The following is a 20,241-nucleotide window of genomic DNA, read 5'->3' as shown; positions in this document are numbered from 1 at the left end:
ATTGTGTATATAAACCACAATTTCTTTATCCATTCATCAGTTGATGGACATTTAGGCTCTTTCCATAATTTGGCTATTGTTGAGAGTGCTGCTATGAACATTGGGGTACAAGTGCCCCTAGGCATCAGTACTCCTGTATCCCTTGGGTAAATTCCTAGCAGTGCTATTGCTGGGTCATAGGGTAGGTCTATTTTTAATTTTCTGAGGAACCTCCACACTGCTTTCCAGAGCGGCTGCACCAATTTGCATTCCCACCAACAGTGCAAGAGGGTTCCCGTTTCTCCACATCCTCTCCAGCATCTATAGTCTCCTGATTTGTTCATTTTGGCCACTCTGACTGGCGTGAGGTGATACCTGAGTGTGGTTTTGATTTGTATTTCCCTGATAAGGAGCGATGCTGAACATCTTTTCATGTGCCTGTTGGCCATCTGGATGTCTTCTTTAGAGAAGTGTCTATTCATGTTTTCTGCCCATTTCTTCACTGGGTTATTTGTTTTTCGGGTGTGGAGTTTGGTGAGCTCTTTATAGATTTTAGATACTAGCCCTTTGTCCGATATGTCATTTGCAAATATCTTTTCCCATTCCGTTGGTTGCCTTTTAGTTTTGTTGGTTGTTTCCTTTGCTGTGCAGAAGCTTTTTATCTTCATAAGGTCCCAGTAATTCACTTTTGCTTTTAATTCCCTTGCCTTTGGGGATGTGTCGAGTAAGAGATTGCTACGGCTGAGGTCAGAGAGGTCTTTTCCTGCTTTCTCCTCTAAGGTTTTGATGGTTTCCTGTCTCACATTTAGGTCCTTTATCCATTTTGAGTTTATTTTTGTAAATGGTGTGAGAAAGTGGTCTAGTTTCAACCTTCTGCATGTTGCTGTCCAGTTCTCCCAGCACCATTTGTTAAAGAGGCTGTCTTTTTTCCATTGGATGTTCTTTCCTGCTTTGTCAAAGATGAGTTGGCCATACGTTTGTGGGTCTAGTTCTGGGGTTTCTATTCTATTCCATTGGTCTGTGTGTCTGTTTTTGTGCCAATACCATGCTGTCTTGATGATGACAGCTTTGTAGTAGAGGCTAAAGTCTGGGATTGTGATGCCTCCTGCTTTGGTCTTCTTCTTCAAAATTCCTTTGGCTATTCGGGGCCTTTTGTGATTCCATATGAATTTTAGGATTGCTTGTTCTAGTTTTGAGAAGAATGCTGGTGCAATTTTGATTGGGATTGCATTGAATGTGTAGATAGCTTTGGGTAGTATTGACATTTTGACAATATTTATTTTTCCAATCCATGAGCAGGGAATGTCTTTCCATTTCTTTAAATCTTTTTCAATTACCTTCATAAGCTTTCTATAGTTTTCAGCATACAGATCCTTTACATCTTTGGTTAGATTTATTCCTAGGTATTTTATGCTTCTTGGTGCAATTGTGAATGGGATCAGTTTCTTTATTTGTCTTTCTGTTGCTTCATTGTTAGTGTATAAGAATGCAACTGATTTCTGTACATTGATTTTGTATACAAAGGACCTTCTTTAAGAACACCTGGCTCTTGGGTCACCTGGGTGGCTCAGTCAGTTAAGCATCCAACTTCAGTTCAGGTCATGATCTCACGGTTCGTGAGTTTAAGCCCTGTGTCGGGCTCTGTGCTGACAGCTCTGAGCCTAGGGCCTGCTTTGGATTTTGTGTCTCCCTCTCCCTCTGCCCCTCCCCTGCTCACACTGTCTATCTGTCTGTCTGTCTTAAAAAAAAAAAAAAGAACATCTGGCTCCCCTCTTTCCCCACAAGGAAGAGGGAGGCCCCCCTCCTGCTGGGGCCTGCTGAAGAGGGTGCTAACTGCCAGGACCATGTGGCTCCAGCATGCTCTTCCCTTCCCCCATCTTCAGACACCTTGGCTGTGGGAGCTCTTCACAAATCATTAAAGGAGTGGAATGTGAGCAATTCCATCTTAACAACCTCACAGAGAGTGTACACGTCCTCAACTAAGAGAGCATAGCATCTCCAAATCCAGAGAGTCATTCAGATTCTTAAAAGCAATCAGACTCCATCTTACCAGACGCAGCAGGAAGAATTGTTAGACTTACATTAAAAGGGCATGTTAATAATTACACTGTGACAATAGGGGCAAACTGGGTCAGCAATGAATCAACAAGGATATATTGTCAGCCTAGAGATTATAGGAACTGTTGTCTATTGTTCCAGAAGGGCCCCTCATTTCCCCTCCTCTCAGCTGGTCAGAGTCAGCAGGTGGGCTCAGAGAGCATGTTGGGGTGCTTGCTCTCATGGGTGACCCTGGTCAGCCTGCTTGGAGCTCACCTCACTTCCTCTCAGGAAATGCTGGTGAGGGCCCTGGGGGCCTCCTCATGTCTTTTAGTTTGTGTGTCCCACTCAGCAGCCTGAGACTCCAGAAGTAATGCTGTTGTTAGGAGATAGGACTATTATCAGCAAGACTTCATCCTGCACGCTGCTGATAAGCTCTGGAGTGAGCTCCATCAGACCTGCCCAGGGATGGCAGACTGGCACTGAACTCCTGTCTGGCACATGCCTGCCTCTTCTACCTGTGTACCGGCTACACCATCTACCCTAAGTTCTTCCACAGGCCATGCACAGCTGCCAGGAACACTTTTGCCCTGACACAGGCAGACGTCCCAAGCTTTCAAAACTCAAGTCAAAGACATCCCCAGCACCCCAACTTTGTGCCTTTGCCAAGCCCCGTGTTGCTGAATTGTGCTCAGCTATTGTGTGGCTGGTTCCTATCAGCTCCAGCTTCTATCCACCACTACATTCCAGAGCCCAGCCTTGTGGGTGCCTGCCTTGCCTGCGACCAGATCAAAGAACCTGAGGCTTCAGCCCCCTCCCCAACACACATATGTCTGAGGCTGATCATGTTTTAGAAGCACAGCCCATGGGTTGAGGAGCCTCCTGCCGTCCTAAGAGCACTCCTTATGCTCCTCTTCGGTGGTCCCTTCTTCCTGGCCTCTCAAAAGGTTTGAAGGAGAAGGCCTGAGCATCAGAAAACATTCTTACCGGGGCGCCTGGGTGGCGCAGTCGGTTAAGCGTCCGATTTCAGCCAGGTCACGATCTCGCGGTCCGTGAGTTCGAGCCCCGTGTCAGGCTCTGGGCTGATGGCTTGGAGCCTGGAGCCTGTTTCCGATTCTGTGTCTCCCTCTCTCTCTGCCCCTCCCCCGTTCATGCTCTGTCTCTCTCTGTCCCAAAAATAAATAAACGTTGAAAAAAAAAATTTAGAAAACATTCTTACCTAGAATGAAGGCCACCACATAGTTGGAGATCTGTCCCATGCCCACGATGACAAATAACACAGTAAACATCTCCCAGTTGATGGAGAAAATCTGTAGGAAGCTGAAGCCAGTTTGCACAGCCATGGTCGCAAAGAGGATGTTCTTCCTGCCAAACCTGTAGAATATAGCACAGCACAAAAGATGGCATGTGCAGTTCACAGCCGGGCATGTGGCAAGCCCTGAGTCAGGCATCACTGCAGACTTTGTGTTTGTTTGTTTGTCTGTTTGTTTGTTTTCAGGGCTGTGTGACAGACTTTTCTCCCTGTCTCATCCTCCCACTTCTTCCTTGGTGAGGTCTTGGGCATCCATCTACCCAGGAGGTGACTTCTGAGATTCAAAACCTTCTGTAAAGGCCCCATATCTTGAAATCACAGAGCATCTCATGCAAGGACCACATAGAATTCTGCTCTTTAGAACAAGCCACAGGAAGAAGCTACCACCACATTTCTGGCAAATTACTAAGTACAGATTACAGATACATCTATCAGCAATATGGGAATTGTGTCAATCCAGAGTGAAGACTCCCTTTATGGCAGTGGTCTTCAACCTTAGCTGTACTTGAAACCCCCTGGTGCCAAAAAATGCTCGTGTCAGCATCTCACCTCCTAAGATTCTTATTGTCTAGGATGCAGTTTGCGTGTCAGGATTTAAAAAAAATTCCCAGATGAGTCTAATGTGCAAACAAAATTGCTAGCCAGTTCTCTATGGGAAAAGTAGCTGTTAACAGAAGACATGCTGAGAATTGGCTTAAGCCTTCACTTCGCTTTCTGATAGTGACCAATGAGTAGAATGGAGCACAGGCGTGGGCAAAACTGTCTCCTACGTCATTTTCCAAAATCAGATCTCAGGCTGTTGGGTTTGCTGTCCCTTTGGACTTGGTAAGTGGTGGAGTGATAGGCATTCCTCTGGGAAGCCTTCTCAACACTGCCGTTTAGCATTCCCACCTTCCTGCTTTGGTCCCCATAGACCATTCAGAGGCCAGTGGGGCACTTCTCCTGGAGCTGCAATGCTGTCTCCTCTAGATTGAGATCCAGGAGGTCCACAACCAGCCTCGGTCAGTCTGTGGCCCTGGTGCCCTGCATAGCAGTGATGTGGGCACTCACTGTCTGGCCCTTACTCTGACTGATGGCTGTTTGTGGACAGATCATCTGCCATCTGAGAGTTGGGGATAGGATGGGGAGGCAGTGGTGATGCCAGCAGGGTGTGTGTGTGTGTGTGTGTGTGTGTGTGTGTGTATTCTTTTTTTGAGAAGTTTGGTGATATAAAGACTCCAGTCTCCAGTGGGACCATTGCCTCCTCCCGACCTTTCGGCAAAACCCTGGAAGTGCAAGGCTGGGAAAACTGAACAAAGTAAGGTTCCAATAAGTAAATGAGGGCAGGGAAGATGTGAGACATTAGGGCTCCTCCTTGCACTGACTTGTTGGTATGAGGGGCCTCTCTTTCTCTGGGTAGAAATACCCAAAATTCAGTTCAACTCCCAGACAGATAGTGAATGGACAAGGGGCTCTATCCCACCCTTTCTCCCTCCCAGCCTCCTTACCTGTCTGATAGCTGCCCGGACACGAAGGAGCCAAAGAGCACACCCAGGAAGAACAGGGAGGAGGTGAGGGGCGTCTTCCAGTCATCTTCACACACTAGACTCCACTGTCAGAGAAGACAACATGAAGTATGGACCTGGCCCTCCAGCAGGCCCAGTCCCAGCCCAGATCTGAGGGAGTAGCATGGCAGCTGGAAAAGGTTCTCCTCCCCTGTGACAGGCTGTCAACTTTGTGCTAAGGGCCTAGGTCTCACCCTGGGGTTGACTCTTGACTCTAGCACTTACTGGGGCAAGTCACTGCCCTCCCTGAGATTCACCTTCCTCTTCTCCAGGTAAGGGAGGGTAATGCCTTGGCTCTTCTTGTGTCCCATAGCAAAAAGCTAGCCGAGGCCACGGCTGTGACCGGTGACCCCTCAGCCGTGAAGCAGTATGAAGCAAGGTAGTATTTCTGCTTCAGAAGGCATCCAAGCATGGAGGGAAGGTGTTTGAAACTCCCCAGGGGCAGGGAAGAGGGCCTGGTCCCTTGGTCCAGGCATAGAAGTTTCCTCTGCCTTGTTGAAAAGTGCAAGTGGTCTATGATTATATTTTCTGAACAGACTCCTCCAGAAAACCCTGTGTTCACTGCTCTATTCACACCATAGGCTGAGTTTGGAGCCTAAATTCAGGATCCACTGTGTGGTGGGGGGTGGGTATCTATACCTCCCCAGCACCCCTTATCTCCCCTCTACACTCCTCCACACTCTTTCCTACCCTTCCTACCCAGCCTTTCCAGAAAGGTGGTTCCTCCAATTCCCCAGGGCCTGTGGGCTGTCACACCCCTAACAAGTCCCTGCTGGTAGATCCATAACATGAGGGCTTCAGCAGGAATTTCAGCTCCCAGCTCTTCAATTTAGTCAAGTCAGCACAATTTCAAGGGAAGTTGCAAAGATTTCAAAGTGTGCTCAGTGAGCTTTCAAATATATATATATGAATGAAATATATGTGTATATGTATGTATATATATGTATATATGAAATATATACATCCACATACACATATATACTGCAGATACCCATAGATATTTTGGGGGCTCTGGGTCAAGGGATTGCTATGTGTGGCAAGATGATCCAGTCTACAGGAAAACCCCCTGCCTCCTACCCAATCCCCCCTCCACTTGGTGGTAGAACTGCTTCCATGACATTCATTAAGCAGTTCAGTTCTTAATCCTCACAACTTCCCTAAAATAGATTTAAAAACGAATTCACATATTTATATCACACTTCAGTCTCCAGCAGGACGCATCCAAGAGAAAAGTGTAAAACAAAAGGCTAAGGAGTCAGGGCACACAACAGAGGGGAGGAAGGGTTGCAAAATAACCAAGCCAGGATTAGACCCACAGCCAGCTGTCCTGCCCAGGGGCCTGCATGCTTGCCAGAGACGCTCTGAAATCCAGCTCTGAAGATCCCTGTGGCTCAGCTCGCAGGATCCCCATAGGCAAAGTGATATACTCGTTCTGCAGAATTTAGTTTTTCTAAGTACTAAGACCTGAGAGAAGTCTCTCCTGTAGACTTCCTTCCACAAAGGGGTCACGCTGTGATGTTGAGGATAAGGTCCTTGAGAACACTCCCGTCCTAAAGACAATAACAAGATTCATGAGGCCGCCTCTCCTGGCACCCACGATCCTGGCTACAGGCAGAAAGCCCAAGCATAGCTCTGCAGAGGAAAAACAAAGTGGGCCAGGAACTTGACTCTCTGTCCCCCAGGCACAAGCAGAGGATGAATCTGAGACCATGTCCAGAGTACAGTTTTTCTTCAACTGGGGTTCCTGAATGGGCTTCAGGGGAAAGGGCACAAACCCTCCAAAACTGTATGCCTGGATTCATGTGCCCTGTCATGCCATGGGTTAGAAGGCATAGACAGGACATACACCTGAATTAGTGGCCACCCACTTCTGAAAAATCACTAGCCAAGGTGTCAGAAAAGAGCTTGGAATCTGCCCCAGCACACAGATTCATAAAACTGAGACTCCAAAGCCTCCTAACATGTTGTTTTGCCTGCTTTGTGTAAGAGTGAACTGAGGTTCTGAGACTGGGTTTGTCTGAAGTCATAGCAGTAAATGGGCTTGCTAGATACCAGCTCAGGCTTGATCTTGTACCAACCTTGCACCCATGTCATGCTTTGGACAAGAACTCCAAAGGTCAGGCAAATGAGCTTATTAAATACCATCCCCTATAATTCTTCATGGAAGACACTAGGACCAAGGGCAAGAGACCTCTACCACAGCCTTTAGTGCTGGGCAGAGCTGAGAAACTCTCAAGTGTGGTAGGGGTATTGATGTGTCTATTGTTCACTGTCACCATTCCATCTGCAGTCAAGCAGAAAAGCTCTTCAAAGAAAATGTGCTCTCCTTTGTGGTTTTTGAGTATTTTTCTGTCAGGATTTTGCCTTAGAGTAGGATAAATAAAACTTAAAGACAGGGGCGCCTGGGTGGCTCAGTCAGTTGAGCGTCTGACTTCAGCTCAGGTCATGATCTCACGATTCATGAATTTGAGCCCCGCGTCGGGCTCTGTGCTGACAGCTTGGAGCCTGGAGCCTGCTTTGGATTCTGTGTGTCTCTCTCTGCCCCTCTCCTGCTCTCTCTCTCTCTCTCAAAAATAAATAAACATTAAGGAAAAAGAAAGACTTAAAGACAGAAAGGAAAGAGGAAGACTGTTAGATGTGGAGCCAGGGATTACATGGCAAAGGTAGCGAGCAGGATTGGCTACCTGGTACAATCTGAAAATGCAAGACCCTTTGTTCAAAAACTATGAAGAATTTCAAGATGTTAGTAGCAGAGCATTACAAACAACTTTGGAGCCCCATATGACTGCACAGTTTGCATGCCCATAAAGAAGGCCTGGCAGTGGGGTCGAGCCTGGTACATTTAGGGAATGGAGCAGGACAAGTTCTGAATTGGGGTGCTGGGAAGGATGGGTTAAGGGCCAGCTCCCCATTGCTCTCCTACTGGAGCCCACACAGCCATGGCTCTAGGTCCCCCTTCTTCCCTGAAGAGGGGCCCAAGAAGCCCTATCAGCATCATGTGGCACAGGAGGTAGTCATGTGCACACAGCATCCACCTGTTGCGGGTTCATGGAGGGTGTTTTTGGCCTTTGGAACTCCTGCTCATACCCAGCAGAGGAAGGCAGCTGGACATCATAGCTACCCATGGTTCATTCCAAGGTTGGGCCCTCTCTTGAGAAGTTACTATGCCCAGAAAATCCGTTTGGAAAGCTGAAGCAGACCTAGTAATAGGATACAGGATTTGTAGACAAAGTTCCAGCAGCAGCTCATGAGACTAGAGTCCTAGAAATCAGCTGCCAGCCTAAAGAAGGGCCCTTTTCTCCATGGGGCTATTGTGGAGGCCAGGCCCTACCTGTGACCAGCCCCTTGGGACTTGAGGGGTGCATCTTGGTGCCCCACTAGCCAGAGCCCAGGGAACTCCCTGTGGTTAGCAATGACATTGTAGGCTGAGTGGAAGATAGTCTTAAAAAAATCTTTTTAATAGGAAAATGTTTATTTTATTTAATGTTTATTTTGAGAGAAATTTTTTAAATAAAAAATTTATTTGGGGCGCCTGGGTGGCGCAGTCGGTTAAGCGTCCGACTTCAGCCAGGTCACGATCTCGCGGTCCGTGAGTTCGAGCCCCGCATCGGGCTCTGGGCTGATGGCTCAGAGCCTGGAGCCTGTTTCCGATTCTGTGTCTCCCTCTCTCTCTGCCCCTCCCCCGTTCATGCTCTGTCTCTCTCTGTCCCAAAAATAAATAAACGTTGGAAAAAAAAAATTAAAAAAAAAATTTATTTAAAAATTTTTAATGTTTATTTTTGAGAGAGAGAGAGAGAGAGAGCGAGCAGGGGAGTGGCAGACACACACACACACACACACACACACACACACACACACACACACAGAATCCAAAGCAGGCTCCAGGTTCTGAGCTGTCAGCACAAAGCCCAACACAGGGCTCAAACCCACAAACTTGGGAGATCATGACCTGAGCCGAAATCAGACGCTCAATCAACAGAGTCAGCCAGGAGTCCTGAAGAGAGTCTTTTCTTAAATAAGACAGAACTGTCCCTTGGGTCTCTGCACATATGTGTGCATACATGTACACACAAACATGCATAATGTGATTTGCTCAGAGACTAGTGGTGGACGGTCTAGTGAGGAGCTGGCTGGTGTTGCTCTGGAGCTGTGATTTCAGGTCAAGCACTAAAATTTCCAAAATATAACCCCCTCCTCCACCACACACACACACACACACACACACACACACACACACACAACACATTGGACACAGTGTAATGTAGGAACTAACTGGCCCAAGCTGTGTAGGGTGGGGGCACCAGATATGCCTTCTCAGGGTTACCATGTCTGCCTCATCCCCAGGGTCTTAGACCTCAGGGTCTTAACATTCCTTAACATAGCAGAGTGAGTCGTTGTAGCTGGGCCACCCTTCAGCTTTGCTTTAAGAAACAAAAACCCAGGTCACAAGGTAATAGAAGACGGAAGGCCACTCTTGGCATAGAAACGCATGTCTCTCATGCCCCTTCACAGAAACATTGACTATAGTGTATTGGGTGCTCATTGTGTGCCTTGTATTATCTCATGGGATCTCAAGGTTGTCATGTGAAATGAGTACTCTCTTTATCCCTACTTTATAAATGAGGAAATGAAGGCACAGGGCAATGAAGCAACCAGCTCGAGTTCTAGTGGATTGGTAAAAGGAATTGCTTAATTATTTATTCAACCGTCATTGAGCACCTGCTCTGGGCCAGACTCTGTGTGGGGCACAAAACAGACATGGTTGCTGCCTCCACAAAGCTCAAGGTCAAGCATACTTTATAGGACAGATCAGGTGTGCATATGTGCATGCATGAGCCCAGTAGTCCCGGGCAGGGCAGGCTCTGTTCTGGGCCACTGTGCCCTTGATCTCTGGCTAGAGAGAAAAAGAGACACCCCTTCCTCATCCTCTTTCAGATGGACAGAGTTCTAAAACCTGAACTCAATCAGGTAATCATTTTAGATAACTAACGCTTGCACCAGGCTAGGCAAATGGTGTATATTCAACAAATTGTTCATGAATGAATGCTGAATGCTGAACAATCAGGTGTAATGGAAAATGAGTTTGGGGAAAAGCATGGTATCACACCCTGTCCTTTGAAAATCACCTTTAACCTTGAACTGTGAAAGTAGCCAGTCTAGCTAGCAGTTTTACCCTTTACCAAAGCCATAAAAGAACATAAAGATAAGAGTATCCCTGTGACCTCCATAATACTGAGAACTCCAGAAGGCAGCCTGATGTTGAGCAAAGAGCACAGGCTCTCTTGGGCTCTACCACTTCTGGTTGTGTGATTTTGGGCATTCATCCACCTCTATCAGCCTGCTTTCTCATCTTCAAAGAAGTAACAAGAATACCCCTTCCTGGGGTTGTCATGAGCACAGGAAATGTAAGTACAGTGTTTAACACAGTGTCTGACACATTTCAGGCCTCATTAAATGGTCATTCACTTTCTACTAAGCTCATGCCTTTGTTCTCACAGCAAAATCATGACTTAGAACAAACAGTATGAATGAATAAGTAAAGCAGGTTACACTTAAACCTGACTAGCCAACAGAGATTCTTGGATATAAGAACTTCTTCGTCAGTGACCGAAAACCAAAAAAGCTTTTACCAGAAAGCATAAAATCCTTTTATAAATGGATATCAATCTCAGAGATTACTGTGAATGAAAAGCTAGCAATAGTCCATTTAAGAATGAAAAATAGGTTTCCATTGTGTCATCTTACATGTTTCATTCCAGGGGAAAAATAGGAAGTAGTAGTTAGTTAATAACAGAATACACATCCACTCCAATTTCTTTTTCATAACTTTGTTGTGACTAAGCTAGAAATTTCCCAGCCACATGATGGGGATGGGGGTGGGGAAATCTAGATTTTTTGTTCTTTGTGTTTATAATAGGTTCATTGAAATACAATTTACATACCATAAAATTCACTCTTGTAACGTGTACAATTCAGTGGTTTTCGGCATTATTTGAAGAGTTGTGCAGCCATCAGCACTATCTAATTTGAGAACGTTTTCAGCACCTCTGAAAGAAACCCCATACCCATGAACAGTCACTTCCCATTCTCTTTCCTCAGCCTCTGGCAACCACTAATATATTTTCTGTCTCTAAGGATTTGTCAATTCTGGACATTTAATTTAAGTGGAACTATACAATATGTAGTATTTTGTGACTGGCTTCTTTCACTCAGCATAATGTTTTCAAGGTTCATTCATGTTGTTTTAGCATGTATCAGTACTTCTTTCCTTTTTACAGTTGAATAATATACCACTGTATGGATAGACTACATTTTACTTAGCAGTCATCAGTTGATAGACAATGGGGTTGTTTCCACTTTATGGCTTTTATGAATAATGATGCCATGGGGGTGCCTGGGTGGCTCAGTTGGTTAAGTATCTGACTCTTGGTTCAGCTCAGGTCATGATCTCATGGTTTGTGAGTTTGAGCCTTGCATCAGGCTCAGCTCTGATAGTGTAGAGCCTACTTGGGATTGTGTCTCTCTGACCTTCTCCCCTCCCTCAAAAATAAATAATAAACTTAAAAAAACATTAAAAAATAATGATGCCATGAATTTCTGCAGGCAAGATTTTGTATGGATATATGTTTTCATTTTTCTTGGGTATATACGTAGGAGTGGAACTGCTAAGTCGTGATAAATCTACATTTAACCTTTCAAGAAACTCCCAAACTATTTTCTAAAGTGGCTGCACCATTTTACAATCCCAACAGCAATGAACAAGGGTTTCAGTTCTCCATCTTCCTACCAACACTTGTTATTGTATGTCATTTTAACTCTAACCATCCCAACGGGTGTTAAGTGTCTCATTGTGGTTTCAATTTTCATTTCCCTTATGACTAATAATACTGAACAAATTTTGTGTTGAATCTATAGGTAAATTTGAGAAGTGCTGCTATCTTAACAATATTATGACTTCTACTTCATGAGCAGAACATGACATGTCTTCACATTTATTTATGTCTTCCTTTTTTTTTTTTTTTTAATTTGAGAGAGAGAGAGAAAGACAGTGCATGTGCACACGTGAAGGAGAGGGCAGAACGAGAGAATCCCAAGCAGGCTCCATGCTCAGCACAGAGCCTGACTTGGGGCTTGATTCCACAACCCTGTGATCAAGACCCAAGATGAAATCGAGAGTCAGTCCTTTAATGTACTGAGCCACCCAAGTGCTCCTATTTATGTCTTCTTTAATTTCTTTCAAAGATGTTTTTTAGTTTTCAGATCTTAAGTTGTTCATTTAAAAAAACTTATTCCTGAAGAATAAGTTGTAAAAACTTTCTCTCAGTTGTGCGTTTTTGTATTTGGGAATATCTTTACTTCATTTTTGAAAGATAGTTTTGCTAGAACTAAGATTCTTGGTTGACATCTTTTTTCTTTCAGCATTTTGAATATGTTACCCACTGGCTTCTGGCCTCCATTGTTTCTGATGAGAAGTCAAGGGTAAACCTTATCAGGCTTCCCTTGTATGTCACAAGTCATATTTTCTTTGCTGCTTTCAAAACTTTACCTTTGTCTTTGGGTCTCAGCAGTTTTACTATAATGTATCTGTGTGTGGAACTCTTTTTGTTTCTTCTACTTGGAATTCTTTGAGCTTCTGAGCTGTGTACATTAGTGTTTTTCTTCTTCAACTTCTAACAAATGCAGTTATTTCCCGTGGGGACAGCTTCAGAGCTCCATTCTTATGGCCTACCTGTCCGCCTGGACAAAATCTCTGAGCCCTTGCTCCAGAGCCAGTAGTAGGAAAAGTGGCCCTCAGAATTGGATTCTGGGTGAGGATGGTAGCCTCTGCCTTTTCGGCTTGACTCTCCTGGGATGGAACATCTTACCTTACAAACAATCTGGGACAAGCACAACCAGGGCCCCAGTATTCTCAGCCTGTGGAATCTGGGCTTGAGCTGCCACTATATGAGTAGGAGCCAAGTAGAGGATGGGATTCCCCAGTCTCTTGGCTGTACTCACCAGGAATAAAGCCTCTACAACTCGGAGCTCAGGGGATAGTGGCGGTGGGGGGGGGGGGGAAGGGGGGCACTAAACCTTAAAATGTCCTCAGTATCCTTCCTTCTTCAGATTACAGGTAAAGAAAAAACAACCATAGGTGGGGAGGCCTCAGTGGAGAGCTCTGTGGTCACTAGAGGCTGAACCAAAGCAAAAATTTGAGTGGGGTGGTAAGGATGGGAGTGGAGGCACCTGAAAGGAAAGAGAAGGGGACTCAGAGACCTGGCTCTCCCCCGTGCAGCCTGGCATCGGATCCACCACACATCTCCTAGGCTCCACTCTGGGAACAGAAGTGAGTGAGATGGGGTCTGTATCAGCCCTCCAGCACTGAGGGGAAGCTATGGAAGGTGCCACTGTGAACCTGACCTCCAGTCCTACAAATACACAGCAAAAGCCGCCAGCCTCAGGCTATCTGTGGCCATCGCTAGGGCATGTGAGTCAACCTGGCCCTTCCCAAGAGCCTCCAATCTCTCTCCACCATCTCTACTCCAAATGCGTGCTTTTCTTGCTCTTCTTTTGGGCTCCAGAGACATACTTAAAACCAGACCAAAGTTTCAGATAACAAGGCAGCTCTGCATTAGCCCGGAATATGAAGTGAATTTAGCTTGCTGCCAGGACGAAATTATAGTCCACTCAGAGGCATGTGCAGCTCCTGTGACCCACCCTGCCAGAGCCTTGTTTTTGTCAATACACCACCCTACCTCTTGGACTCTGTGTGAGCGTTCTGTTGTACACCAGGAGGGATGGACAAAGTTTGTTTATCCAGAAACTTGGCAGGAGATGTGGGTGAAGAAGCTTCCGGACAAAAGCACATTCTGAGATCCTGGTGGCCATTGTCAGAGGAGCACAGCTGAGAGGCAACGCACAAACTGTTTGGGGTGAGGCAGCTGATAAACAAACAGGGAAGCAATTTCAGATCAGAGCTAGGGGAAGCCCCTGAGTCTCTTTTATTTGTTTTCTGTGCAAGATCTTTCTGAAAATCTTGCTGGTGTTGGCTGGAGGCGTAGATCCCATACCTTGTCCCCTCTGGAATGTGACAGAGAGCTAGAGTGTGAACTTGGTTAATAATATTCAGGCTGTCCTGACAGCCAAGCTGCTAGTCTCTACACTCACCAGCAGCATTTCCTGGTAGCTTCTAGGCCTGACAGAAAGAAAACTGCATAAGCCTGCCTACTGCTCAAAGTTTTCACCTTTGCCAGAGGCCACCCAGGCCTCAGAGGAGGCACATCCTGTGGTATGTAGTCCCATGTAGTAGCAACCAGATATCAACCTTAGTCTATTTCATCGTCCCTCCTCTGCTACTCCCAATGTCTCCCATAAGTGCCCTATTAGCAGAGGATGAGGCCCTCATGTTCCTACCTCATACCTTTGGGTTATGGGTGGAGAACCAGTGTGTCCTCCTCTGTCTGTGCCCTGACCCCAGGTCCCAGGAAAGATGGCACGAGTCTAGTGCCCCTAGAGGCCCAGGCCCTTTGCTGGAGGCTGTATCATGCTCAAGGGCATAGCCACCAGCAGCTCCACCCACGGATTCCTAGAGGATGCAGCCAACTTCAGGAGAGGACAGAAGCCTGGATGATGGAGCAGCATGCCTGCCTCAGGCCACTGGCAGCCTGCCACAGAAAGCTGGTCCTTACCAAAAAAAGGCTCTCACAGGGCCTCTGGAGCATGGGGCCTGGGAGAAGTGGTACCCAGCTCAGAAGTGACTGCCTAGTTTTCCCAACTTGTAAACTACTTGTAATTTTGTGAGGAATTGCCATACTGTTTTTCATAGTGGCTACACCTTTTTACACTCCTACCAACAGTGCACAAGAATTCCAATTTCTCCATATAACAGCCATCCTAATGGGTGTGAGGTGATATCTCACTGTGGTGTTGATTACATTTCCTTACTGATTAGTAATGTCGAGCAGATTTTCACATGCTTGTATCTCCTCTCGTAGTTAAGGAAACTGAGGCTTTGAAAAGTGATGTAACTGCTGAAGTCAGCCAAGTGGCTAGGGGTGGGCTCAGAACTGGCCCTCCAGTCTGACTCCAGAACTTCTTCTTGTGTCACCATCTCTCTGTGGAGAACCACCTCCCCCTACTCACCTACTCAGAGGTGCTTCTCCTCTCCTTCCTTCCAAACACCAGTATCCATTTGTCTTTTATTTTACTCTTCCACCAAAAAAGAAGCAAGGAAGGGAAAGCCTGCTGAGAAAAGCAAACCCTTTTTCTGCGTGTGAGTGTGTGATGATGTGCATCCCCAGAGGTGCCCACAGGATCCTTTAGTAGGGCACAACAGGGGGAGCTATGGCCTTGAAGGTGAGCAGCTACCCACCCTTCACACCATGAGGTCAATGACACCAGCGAGGAAGAGAAAAGAGTTCAGACCAGCTTTTAGGGGGGCTGCAGCTAGTGGGGCCAGCTTTAGCTCAAGTTCCAGGAATTGAGGTGGAGTGAGCTGATCCCCAGTCTTAGATACCCCAGGACCAGGCTGTGGGAAGGGGGTGGGCACTAGGAGCCCCTGCTAGGGGATCAATGCCAGAGAAGCACAGTCACTTCAGGGTCCAAGGTAGGCCTGGTGGCAATGCTGGGGGATCCAGAGGTGGGTCACAGGCTGAGCCCACTTTCCACAGGTCCTATAGATCCTGTAGCCACCACCCCTGGCTGGCCACCAGTCTCTTGCCAAGGAAACTCCCACAGATTCCTCACTGGTCTTCTTGCTTTTCATAGCAGCTAGAGTAAGCTTCTGCTGAAAACCCAAATCTGGCCATGTTACCCCTTGCTTAGAACCCTTATTATTTCCTCACTGCTCTCAGAATAAAGTCAATTACTCAACATTTTTACAGTGACCACTGTGAAATGATCTCTGTAGGCATATCTAGCCTCACCTGTCATCCCCTGAACACCAACTGCCTGGATCTACGGGAATTCCTTCCACAGAATCTGCCATGTTCTTTGCTTGGGCAAGTTCTACTCATATTTCCAGACTCAGCTCTAATTTTATCACTTTTTCTTGGAGTATTCCCTCACCCTGTTATCTGCACAGAGACAGTAATATACTGCTCCAGGTCACACAGCAGGTCAGCCAAACTTGAATTCAGGCTCCAGAATCCTATTACTAACCAGAGTTAATGTTAGCCCTCTCTGTAACCTGGCCAGTGTGCCCCAGGGGCATGTGAGTTTTGAAAGCAGCCCCTACACCCCAACTGTCTTTAGCCTAGTGCCCAGCATAAGGCCAGACATGGTGTCTGATGATTGCTACATTGGTCTGAGACAAGAGGATTAAGGACTAAGAGGGGCCACACTGGGGTTTTTCTTGGGAGGAACATAGAGCAGGGGCAGGGCCAGAAGCTGGGAAATCCTACCTGTCTGATCAACAGCAGGAAACTGGTCTGGGTATGCCCCCCTCAGAAGGACGCGGCATCTTGTGGCCCATAGCACATGTGAAGCAAGAAGTGTAAGGGACAAAGTATGTGTGTAGCCTGACTCCTGAAACAGAAAACTTGCCACCAAACCACTTAGGATCCTAAGGTGCTAATGGCATAAACTGGAACCCCTGCCGGCCCCTGCATCCTATGCTCAGAAGAGTCTCTGTGAGTCAGTCTCTTTATCAGTACGTTGGGGCCAGAGTTATGGCTCCTGTGGCCCCTGTAGCCAGTCAGCATCAGAAGGTCCTCTGCTCCTTTTCAGAGAAATTGGAGCCTCAAGATAGGACCCCAAGCTTCACCAAAATGTGTATGGCAGAGCAGTAGACCCTTTGATTCTTCCAGACCTCTGTGGCCAGGAAACAGGTCAAACCTGCCCACAGCCTGCCATGCAACAAGGCTCTTCTCTGTGTATGCACTTGGGTTCAGCAGAGATCCCCACACCCCTCCTCATGTGAGTAGCAGGAACTTGAATCAGACTGTACATCTGAGCAGCCTGGGACTGGGCCTCTTGGGAAACAATTTCATCTGTTGTGAAACTCAAAAAGGGAAAGACAGTTGGCGACAACACTCCCTGCTCCATCCCCTCCATATTAGACTGGACCGCTCAGGAATAAGCCTCACTCGAGCCCTGCTCATGCGCAGCACACACGTGTTTGAGAAGCGTAACCCAGTTGCTTGCCAGTCAGGTTTGATTGCAAGTGGGAAACGCGGACCCAGGCACTGCCAGGGAGTCTCAAGGGGTATGAGGCAGATGAAGGATCATTCACACACCCACCTCAGTCACGATGGTGGACAGGTAGATGTCCTGGCTGAACTCCCAGCCATCCAGGCAGCTCTCCTGCTCCAGTTGCTCCAGATCCACATCGCGCCCCGGCTCCAGCCCCAGGGCCGAGAAGTTGGCGATCGCCGCCAGCCGGTAGCGCCGGCAGCTGTGAGGCACCTCGCGACCGTCCTGCAGCCGCAGCGGGATACTGTGGTTGCGCCACGCGCTGCTCAGGTTCGCGGTGTCGGGCACCCGGCAGCGGTGCTCCGGGGTGGCGGCCAGGAACACGACTGACATTCCATTGAAGCCGTTGGGGATGATGCTGGCGCTGAGCAGGAAGAAGATGAGGCGCTGGAAGGGCCCCCACTCGCCCAGAAAGGCGGTCACCTCGTCGTAGTCCCGCATGCTTCCCACCGTCTGTCTGCCCCAGCAACAAGGGGTGCGAAAAGCGGTCCCCGTACCGAGTCGTGCAGCAGAGAACGTTCCCCGAGGGTGTCAGAACGTTCTCGGAGTCGTGGAAGGCTGCGGGAAATTGGGGCCCACGACCGGGGAGGGTTCCCGGGAAACAGGCTGCGTGCGTTGGAACTCTCCCGGTCGCAAAGCTAGACGCCACGGGAGGCACTACGGACCACACGCCCATCTCGGCAGGGGCGGGGAGGGGAGTGGAGGGCGGCCGCGCGGGAGGGGTGGGGCTCCCCGCCGGCTCCGCCTGGTGCTCCGCCCCCCTGCCCTTGCGACCCCGCGCCTGAGCCGCCCTGGGCTCCCAGCGGCCCGGTGAGGCAAAGCTCCGCTCCCTCGCACCCTAAGTCGCCCGCGACCCCAAGTGCGGAGGTCCCAGGCCGAAGCTCCGAAGGGGAGAGCGGGCGAAAGGCAGGAGCCGAGGCCGGACAGCGAGGTCTTGGAGAAGTCGGCCCTTGGCCCTCTCCGTGGGCGTCGCTCCAGGCCTCTCCTGGGGCAGGGGTCTCTCCGTGCGTGGCCCTTCCAATCCTGGTTCCGAGTTCAGGTGTCCTCGGGCGCCGCGCGGACGGCGAGTCCGTGGAGTCGGTGCTCAGGAGAAGCCTCTGTGAGCGCGAGGGTGACAGGAGTGCGACCTCTGCGCTGGCACCAGGCTGACAGGACGCTCACTCCCCACCCGTCCGAGGACGAGGACGGCCGGACTCAATCACCATCCCGCGCTGCTCCGGAAAGCGTCTTCTGGCCAGCCTGGAGCTTCACCTTAAGAAAAGGGGGGAACAGGCCCAGAGCCCGGAAGGGATGAGCAAGGTCACACTGCGTCAGAGACAGGCGCTGAGGAAGGGAGGTAGGGGACAGGGGCTATCGGGTCGGTCCAGGATCCCGCTGGGGTTTCTAGAGGACTTCTAGAGGACTTCAACACGAAGTCTGGCCCTGTGTGAGAGCGCAGTAATGGAGGCGCTCTTGTCACCACCTCTGGGGTCTGATTTGGATCCCTTCATTCTCCCCATGCCCCCGGGGCTCTTTATTGGGGCTGACTGCCAGAGCCTTCTTGGACTGGAAGGCCTTTGGGTTGCAGAAGGGACCGCCCCCAGTCCAGGAACGGAGAGAGGGAGGAGGAGAAGGTCTAGTTTGGCCAGATCTGGCAGGGAAACCAGAGCAGGGGCCTCAAAACAGTTCAGTGCCTGCCAAAGGCCCCCTGCTGTTGTGTGAACTAGCCCAGGGATGTGGTCTGAGTCCTGGGGTGCAGAAGGCAGGCAGATGAGGTTGACAGGTTCAAGGTCCTACCTTTTTGGAGATTGTGTGCAAGTGTGTTTGCTTTCCAGGTCCTGGTTAAGTGGCTGAGGGACATTTCTGCCTCAATTTATGTAGTTTTCAGTCTAAGGAGTAGAGGTAGAGGGAGAGAGAATCTTAAGCAGGCTCCACGCCCAGCATAAACCTAGTGCAGGGTGCAGGGCAGGGCCCCAGCTCAGTACCTGTGAGATCATGACCTGAGTAGAAATCAAAACTCCCACACTTAATCGACTGAGACACTGAGGTTCTCCTCCTGTTTCCTTTTCTGTAATGAGACCATATGTCCTGATGTGCTAGGACAGGTCTGATTTATGCATGTTAATCCTGCGAAATTATTAATAGCACATCCCTTTACTTCCAAAAGTATCCTTTAAATAATATTTTATGTGGCCATTGTGTTACTTAGCTTGAATCTCATCCTTCCTCCTCTCCCTCAGTATAAAAGCAAAGCCTGAGATAGGAATTTATGTGAAGATGGTTCATTTTGAGCAATGATCCCAGGAAAAGGAGTGAGGGGCTCAGAAGAGTGAACAGGAAAGAAGGTAAGGCCAGAAAAGACTGTGTAACCAAGGGGTTATTGGCACCAGGGTCAGTGATTATGCTGTGCTGAAACATTGGATCCTGAGGCCAAAGGAAAAAAATTAGTAATACTGATCCTAATCTTTACTTTGGTCATGGATTTTTATATTGATTTTGATTTTTTAAAATGCTATATTAAAATATTATTTCTTTTGATTATGGAATTTCTTGGTGCCCCCTTAAATTTTCCATCTGACACAAGTGCCTCACTAGTTTCACATTTGCCTCAGCCTTTCCCCAAACCTCACTGCTATGGGTGACAGAGATCCCAATGGGACCTTCTAAAGAGCCATATGGAATGAGGAGGCATTTGTTTCCCAGTTATGGCTCCATTAGTTAACTCCTCTGCACTTCTAGATTGCACATGTGTGACAGCTGAACAGGTTCCACCCAAGTAAACTGTTTGACACTGCCCATCAGCAAATGTAAATCCATACCTTGAACCATTTTGCCCCCCATACAAAATAAATGCCCAAGCGCACTACTTAAAGGTGCACCCACTGAAAGAATTTCCCTTCACCACTGTCTAGGGCCAGAGTGGGGCTTTGTTTCAGTAAGGATCCATTTTTTGGCTAGCATCAAGCTAACCCGTCTGTGAGTGAGGGCTGAGTATTTTTCCCCACTATTATTTGGTTGTAGAGAATCACCCCCACAAGACCAAAGTTTGAGCTGAGGGGAAAGGACTGGCATAGCTGAGGTAGGTGTCATAGGAGTCTGAGCCACTTGTTCGTAAACTTACATGAACACCGTGGACCTGCTCAGTCCTGTCACAACGCTACCATTTCTATTACATGATGAATTGCCAATGTGCCTGCTCAACGTTGTAAGTTGATAGAA

The 20,241-nt window shown here is 48.0% G+C and overlaps 1 protein-coding gene across 1 annotated transcript in view; it reads right to left on the bottom strand.

The window, feature by feature from the left end:
* The window catches only part of SLC22A4 (solute carrier family 22 member 4), a 44,996-nt gene extending 27,302 nt beyond the window's left edge, over window positions 1-17,694 (bottom strand). The window contains exons 1-3 of the mRNA XM_047084388.1: window positions 17,092-17,694; window positions 4,816-4,919; window positions 3,236-3,390 (exon numbers count right to left, since the gene is read on the bottom strand). Coding sequence (XP_046940344.1) covers window positions 3,236-3,390; window positions 4,816-4,919; window positions 17,092-17,484 — 652 coding nt within the window. The 5' untranslated portion in view covers window positions 17,485-17,694. The remainder of the gene's footprint in view (window positions 1-3,235; window positions 3,391-4,815; window positions 4,920-17,091) is intronic.
* Window positions 17,695-20,241: the final 2,547 nt, after the last annotated feature.

Source organism: Lynx rufus, unplaced genomic scaffold (assembly GCF_022079265.1).
Source record: "Lynx rufus isolate CCGP_SWC_20201006 ecotype Redwood Valley unplaced genomic scaffold, mLynRuf1.p SCAF_1, whole genome shotgun sequence".
In the NCBI taxonomy this organism is placed as follows: domain Eukaryota; kingdom Metazoa; phylum Chordata; class Mammalia; order Carnivora; family Felidae; genus Lynx; species Lynx rufus.
Note: the sequence above shows the minus strand (reverse complement) of the source record. Positions and strands in the feature narration are given on the sequence as shown.